At 39.8% G+C, this 7,239-nt stretch overlaps 1 protein-coding gene across 1 annotated transcript in view; it reads right to left on the bottom strand.

Moving 5' to 3' along the window:
* LOC102194540 (N-lysine methyltransferase SMYD2) overlaps positions 1–5,124 on the bottom strand; it is a 12,631-nt gene extending 7,507 nt beyond the window's left edge. The window contains exons 1-5 of the mRNA XM_005734412.1: positions 4,706–5,124; positions 3,048–3,111; positions 1,560–1,670; positions 1,399–1,459; positions 490–614 (exon numbers count right to left, since the gene is read on the bottom strand). Coding sequence (XP_005734469.1) covers positions 490–614; positions 1,399–1,459; positions 1,560–1,670; positions 3,048–3,111; positions 4,706–4,875 — 531 coding nt within the window. The 5' untranslated portion in view covers positions 4,876–5,124. The remainder of the gene's footprint in view (positions 1–489; positions 615–1,398; positions 1,460–1,559; positions 1,671–3,047; positions 3,112–4,705) is intronic.
* Positions 5,125–7,239: the final 2,115 nt, after the last annotated feature.

The following is a 7,239-nucleotide window of genomic DNA, read 5'->3' as shown; positions in this document are numbered from 1 at the left end:
TGGCTTCACTCCACATCAGCCACGCCGCTTTGCCAGCTAAAACACCGGTGTCGGCACATAAGGACGCTGTCATAGCCTGTCAATGACGTTGATTGGCTGCGTATATACGCATTATTGGCTGAACTATGGGATAAGGTGGCATCGTTCTAATCCCAAATGGGAGCAGCCAGTCACTCACTGACTAACAGTGCAAAACAGGATTGTTGAAGTATTAATTTTAATTTCAATTCAGGTTCGATTTTTTTTGTGCGCAACGCAGATTTTCTGTGCGCAGAGACCATGCCAGCAGTGCGCAATTGCGCACGTGCCCAGCTTAGAGGGAACATTGCTTACCACCCTCTGCACCACTTTTATAACACCCGTTTCAGCTCAGTGGCCACAAGGACAGATACAGAAAACTTTTACTACTTCATACCACAATACCTGCATTTATTTTTGATATTTAAGGTCCTCACTGTATCAAAATTACATGGTGTAACAACGCATTACCTGGGAGAAGAGCGTGAGTAGCTCTTTGTGGTCCGGCATATCCAGATGTTTGGAGTAAAAGCGATGCAATCTGGCAATGTCTGCCTCGGTCATCTCTCTTTTCTCATTATCTTCATCCTCTGTGTCTGTTACAATAAAAGAATTTGGTTTCATTTAAAATAATTTATTGTTTCACTGGTTTCACGGTGCTGTGCTTTTTTCACCCTAAGATTTTCTTTTTTGTTTGGTTATACATGTTGATGGGTCTAGAGAGGTCTAAAGTGTGTGGATTCCTATTATTTTCCTGTCTTAACAGTAATGTCGAGGCTTAAGTCTAATATATTTTTGAGCTCTGGTTACATTTGAGTTTTTATTAAATATTTCTTTGAACTCTGAACTAATGTTCAGCCCAGTCCTCGTACCAGACCATTTTTTTTGTTTGTTAAGCCACTAAAAACGGATCCACTTGTACTGAACTCTATTTGCGTTTACATGATTTATTTGGATTTTCACATAAATTAACTAAATGCATTTTTAATGGTTTGCACTGCACTAAGAACTATAAGTTTTTTCTTGTTAACTTGGTCAAACATCATTTGACTTGAGAGACACTTATGCAATCTGCGCTGTGTGCCCAAGAGCTCCTATTTCACGTTCAAGCATTTACACTTGTTATGTAGTCTGGACACCACTTGACCCACATCTATAGGGTATATATAGATGTGGTTGAGGGTGTTTCTCAGTGGAGTTTTCTCTGAGATATTTTGAGGGTATCTAGGGATCTCTTGGACTGACTTGTAGAGTGTTTCTGCACAGACACTACACAGGTGGCTAGATAAGTGTAGTTTATAAAGAGCAACCACAGCCAAGTCACCATCAAGAAATCATGTATGTTTTTTCTCCTTGTGTTGTAAAGAAATAAGTACTCACGTGATTGCATCTCTCCTATGAGCAACATCTTCTCACAAACGCATCGTTCTTTCTGCATTTTCTGCAGAAAATAGACATGGTTAGCAGAAATGACCTTAAGAAACTCTGGACAGCGATTCAAAAAGAGATTATTGTATTTTATGTATTATTAACTGCCCAACCTTCTTTGCAAGGATTCGCGCCACCAGCCTGGATATCTCTGACGGGCACCAGTTCTCTCCAAAAGCAACCATTGCCGAACACTCCAGCTTGTGCATGGCCCAGTCCCCTTTCTAAGGAGCGCGTAAATGCAATAATAGCATAAAAAAAACAAAAAGCACCTCTTTACTTTATGGCCAAGTGAAATGTGAGTACATTCAATTCAGTCAACTATTGACAGTTTATGTCCCACTACAACAGAAGGCCTAACAGTTGGCAACCACTAAGCGACACCACCAGCTGTGGCATTAAGCTGTAGCATGGTGGCATGCTGGCACTCTGTTAATCTAATGTTACCCTTGCTTCTTCACTCCTCCAACATGGAATGGTCCACTCAATTATCTGCTTAGTCCCCAACTTTATAAACAACACTGCATCCTACACACTCCATAATAGAGCATGCTATGCATGCATATAGAAGTGCATAGAACAACCAAGTTCAGCTAAGCTGTACATCTGCTGAGACTACATTAGAAGACACATGAATGATATATTTATGTCATTGGACACTGGATATGAAAACCAAATTCTAATTTGACAGGTCTGAGAGAGAACTAGACGAGTACACCTGCTCTGGGATCTGTTTTCAGGCTAAAATAATTGAGCAAATGTTGGGAGACTTTGGCCAATAGCAGGTCTTTTGAGATATTTAACTAAAGATCGTAGAAATCCTTTCAAGATGTAAGCTAAGCTCTCATGGTGCAATGAGTTAAGCTGATGACTTTCACCAAGGAGAATCGGGTTTCAATCTTACATAAAATCAAATGTTATAATTGACTTACTTTGTTTATATGTGCACATGAAGCATCTGCAAATGCCTGCGTTTGTCTGCTGGGAGGAACATTGAGAGCAGAGCTGCAAGAGCAGGATAATTTGAAAATCTTTTTGGCTTTTATCACTTATTGTCAACTGTACCTTTAGTAGTACTGAAGCAGAAATATAGAGCTTAGCTTGATGATGTGTCGCCACTTGTTTGTCCTCTCTACAGTCGCACATTTTTTTTTGTCATTTTACACTTCTTAGGATTTACATTTGAAGAGCCTAAAGACATTGATTAGATGTCATGTTTACCCATAAAATAATGATGACATATGTAGTGAATGCAGTGCATGGAACAGTGGTTAGCAAACCAAGAGGGTTCTGGGTTCAAATCGAATGATTCAAAGAGGCCCCATGCCTGTGTAGGTTTCTTCCCACGGTCCAACTGGTAGATCTATTTTGGCTGTAAGTATGAGATGTGAGGGTTTGTGCTTGTGGGTTTGTGCTTTCTCCATGTGTTGGCCCCTTTGGTGGACAGGCGACCTGTCAGCGATGTACCCTGGTTTTATGACTACTGGAATAGACTTTTTAAGCTCAAAGTTTTAATATAGATGTGTTTTTTTTTAAATTATTGCGCAGTGCACTTTAAAGAATTCACACAAGAGCTGTGACTTTGCAGGATGTTTTCTTACCTGACATTTCACATTGCAGTAGAAGGCTTTCTTGCACTTCCCACATCTTGCCAAATGCTGTGTCCTATAAATTACAAAAACAGTTTTTTTTTATTACCCTGCGGATGGCACTGAGTTGATATAAAAGAAATCACCCTGAGACCGTACACATCTTTGCACCATTTATTTTCAAAGGGCCAACATATCCACAAGAATGCATCTGGTTATGTAATACTGAATTGTAGTAGCATAATAGTATTCAGTTGTGCATGTATAGACATTTAAATGTTTGCTCCATAACTTTGACACATGAAATAGCAGTTGCTAGTAGCTTGTTGTAACTGATAGCAATGGAGGGCTTTAAAACCTACTGTGGTATTAATAGAGCAGACCCTCTGACAGGCCAGCTGTCTTTTTAACACACTGAATCAGTAAAGCTGCCAAAAAGTTCACCAGTATAATTCTGAGGCTCTTACCATCCGCAGTCACACTAGGTTTACATAAGGCACTTACGGGCCGGAGCAACCAGTGGGAAAGCATGACACACTAAAACTACCTATTGCAAAGAGCAACTGTAACTCAGGGGTCAACTTACCACTGAACTGTGTAAAGTTGAGCAAGTCACAAAGGACGTTGTCTCTAGGATGCTGTCTTTTGCTCAATTGTTGAGTTAAAGCAAGCTTTACACAACTGATTTTAATGGTTCTTGATCAACAATGATCTTTCAGTATGTCGAACCAATTTATGAACAGATCTGCCTCCACAGGTTCTGTTTCCAAACTGAAAGTTAATTAAAAGCCTTTCCAAACCCTTTTTCTTCTACTTTTCTGCTAGAATATGTCACACATCTCTTAGATTGACATGATTAAAGCCCGGACACTGTGATAACATATTACCAGACTATATTTTTTCACTTTAAATTGCATATATGTTGCAAATTTGTGGAACAGGCTATGTATAATGTGGCATACCTTTACTCTTGCTACTTTACAATTTTAAGTGCCAAAAACTAAAGTTAAAGGAACTTCCTGTGTTACAAGAAGTTTGACAGACTTTCAAAATAAAATTCAAGAAATAGTAAAAATATCTTTTTAATTCCTAAAACACTTGGCAACTGACCAACAGTCTCTACATTTTGTTAGCCAGATCTTACTAGACTGTCAAAATAAACACAAATATTAAACCTGCAGCTTGGGGCTTATATGAGATGCTGGCTTTTGAATATGGCATAACAGATTCTGGTGGTTGATTTAGGGTCTCTATTTATGACAATTATTGTGTAAATAGGATGTTAAAATGGCCATTCAACATCTGTTTGTAACTGTGAAGCTAACTTTTATGATCAAGCTACATTTTCTCCCCAATACTTCTTGCAACCTGGCAGCTCAGAAGATGCACTGGCAGTCATTTATTCAAATTTCTTGCATGCAGAAACAAAAATGTCAGACAGCACAAGCACCGATATTTGTGTTTAAATATGCAGAATTTATATGATCCTGCAGGAAAAAGGAGTAGTGCATTAGTTACAACAATTCACATCGTCCTAACTACTAATAAGCACATTTCCAGTAAAAAGCAAAACAAAACATCACAGTGGCTTTGTAATTTCCTAAGAGAATGCGCTTATATATGTATACATTTAATGAGGTGAAAAAAAGATGCACTGCCAAAGTGTTAACCTGGTGAAGCAGAACTCGCAGTAGCAGCCTCTCTCTTTCACTGACAGCACGTGGGAGTAGGCTGGGCAAGAAAACAGGAGCTCTCCAACTTTAAATGGTCTGGTTACCCGGAGCCCTCGTCCCTTCCCCGGGCTGTCAAACCTCTCGAGTCCTTTGATGCTGCCCATCATTGTGCCTTCTGCCCGGGGTGTCTTCTCTCAGAATGAGCCCAGAGACTTGGAAGAGAAGGGGGATGTGGCATCAAGTGTTAGGGCGTTACCATCCCAATAATAGTTCACAGTGGCATCCAGGCACAGAATGGACCCAGCAAACAAGCAGCCGATGGGTTTTCGGAGCTACACAGCGATTTTACAGCTATTAGAGTGTTAAGCCTCTTGGCAAAAGTCACTCATGCCCTCACAAGTGTAAATGTCTTCATCACTGAACTTGTCCACCCCATCCTCCCCACCCCCCAGGCTTTTGAAAGATATGTGGAGCAACCAAAAATGAGTGCAACATCGCCCCTAGTGGACACGGAGTTAAACGAGTAACAATCGACAATCAACATTACAACATTACACCCAACAGGAAATTAGTATGATTAACGTGAAACATTCCGCATTCCTGCAGGTGTGATGTTGAGCTCTTCATCTCCGTGAAAGGTATGGATTCTCTTTGGCGTCAAGTAATGTTTTACAAATTCACCGATACATTTCTCTCTGATACATCTTCAGTGCCGTTGAGCTTTCTTTAACCCCAGCGTTGCTAAGTTGCTGGAAACATTGCTCACAGACTTTTGTCCCACGTTTCTTGTTCTGGTGTTTGTGGAGAGCATCTGAGTATGCCAGGGAAAATGTCGCCCACATCTTTACAGCACTACCATGAGGCCGAGGCGTTAATAAAGGGCAGGATACACCACATTCTTCTTTTGTCCAATTTTGGTGAGCCTGTGCCAATTATAGCCTTAGTTTCCTCTTCTTAGCTGGCAGGAGTATCATCCAGTGTAGTCTTCTACTGCTGTAGCTCATTTGCCTTGTTGTGCATTCACTGATGCTCTTCTGCATACCTTGGTTGTAACAGGAGGTTATTTGAGTTGGTGTGGCCTTCCTTTCAGCTCAGAGCAGTCTGGTCTTCTCTGACCAGTGTTGATGAGTTGTTGAAGTGACCAGTGTGCGTAGATCAGTTATTTACTTAACTTTAAATTTATAAGTGACAATCATAACCAATTTATTTTTAATTTAGTTATCAGAGTGATTTGGCTCCTTCTGAAAGTAAAAGATAAAGTAATGTTTCATTTATGTATCACCTTTCAGTATAAATGGCACAAATACCACAGAGTCAAAAGTTCTTAAGCTCAGTGGGAGAGATCCTGCACAGCCTGCAGGCCCCAATCACATGATCTCAGGGACCTGCTGGGTACGTATGAATATAAAATTTCTCTTCATTAAGTTTGTTAAGTCTCGTTTAGTTTTGATTTATTAAAAATATTATATTGGTCAGTGTTTATTTTCTTTTAAGTTTTTATTTTTGATTATCTAATTATTTGAGCTTAGTTTTAGTTAACTATATAATAACCACGACTGGTTGTTCAGTCACCTGTGCAGAAGGTGTTGCGTTTAAGAGTTTCTTAATCCTTTTAATTTGTGGTATAGCTAATCATTGTATTGGAACAATAACCAGTTCTCTTATTTTCAGTTATTTCACTATTTCAGTTTTTTCTTTCCTGTGCTGCATATCTTAATGGACTATGAATACACAAGAAAGGTGTAAGACATATGTATGGCCTGCAGTAGATCCACAGTGTTATGTTCTTAAGTGCAATTCAACAAGGCCATCTGGTGGTAAAGGCCAGGAAGGTCTTGACACTTGATGCTCACGCTGTGGTACAGGTTAAGTCGTTGAGTTGTGGGCGCTGTTTTTTGAAGTTACCATAAAAATAATAAAGTTAAACATTTAGCTATAATAATATTTGATTACTTTGTGTAATAAAAGTGGGACATTATTCATCTTGGAGATCATGAATGCCCAGATTAAGAGAGAGAGAGTTTTCCTTTTCTATCTGGCATCCACATTTGTCACATTGTGCCATCATGTGGTGCTTTATTGTAAGCACAGCCTCAAGTGATTGAGAACCCATTCAGGAAGCATCACAGTCCACAAGCCACCTTAGATACAGACAGATTATCTGATTGGACAACTAGGACTCCTGTGGGGTTTTTTTTTTTTCGGGGGAGGTTGTTTTGTTTTTTCCCCACTAGTGCAGACAAGCTCAGGTCAGGTACTTGATCTTGAGCAAATTGAAATATTTCATAACCAACCATTTCCCAAACATTACAGTACATGTGCGCGTGCCTGCTCGCTTTCTCGTACACATGCACGCACATACAAGCACAAACCACTGTGAAGATTTGCCCCTCATCTGTATCTGAAGGCTTTATCCAACCTTGCCCCAGATTCCCCCGATTTATTATAATTCCATTTTTCCAGTCTTTCAATCTAAAGATTTGTTCCTCCTCATTTTTTAATAACGTGGCAAGCAAGGGAAGCATGTCCCT

This window comes from Pundamilia nyererei, unplaced genomic scaffold, assembly GCF_000239375.1.
Source record: "Pundamilia nyererei isolate P.nyererei 1_Seehausen unplaced genomic scaffold, PunNye1.0 scaffold00058, whole genome shotgun sequence".
NCBI classification, from domain to species: domain Eukaryota; kingdom Metazoa; phylum Chordata; class Actinopteri; order Cichliformes; family Cichlidae; genus Pundamilia; species Pundamilia nyererei.
The sequence above is the reverse complement of the archived record's forward strand: the minus strand, read 5'-3'. Positions and strand labels throughout refer to the sequence as shown.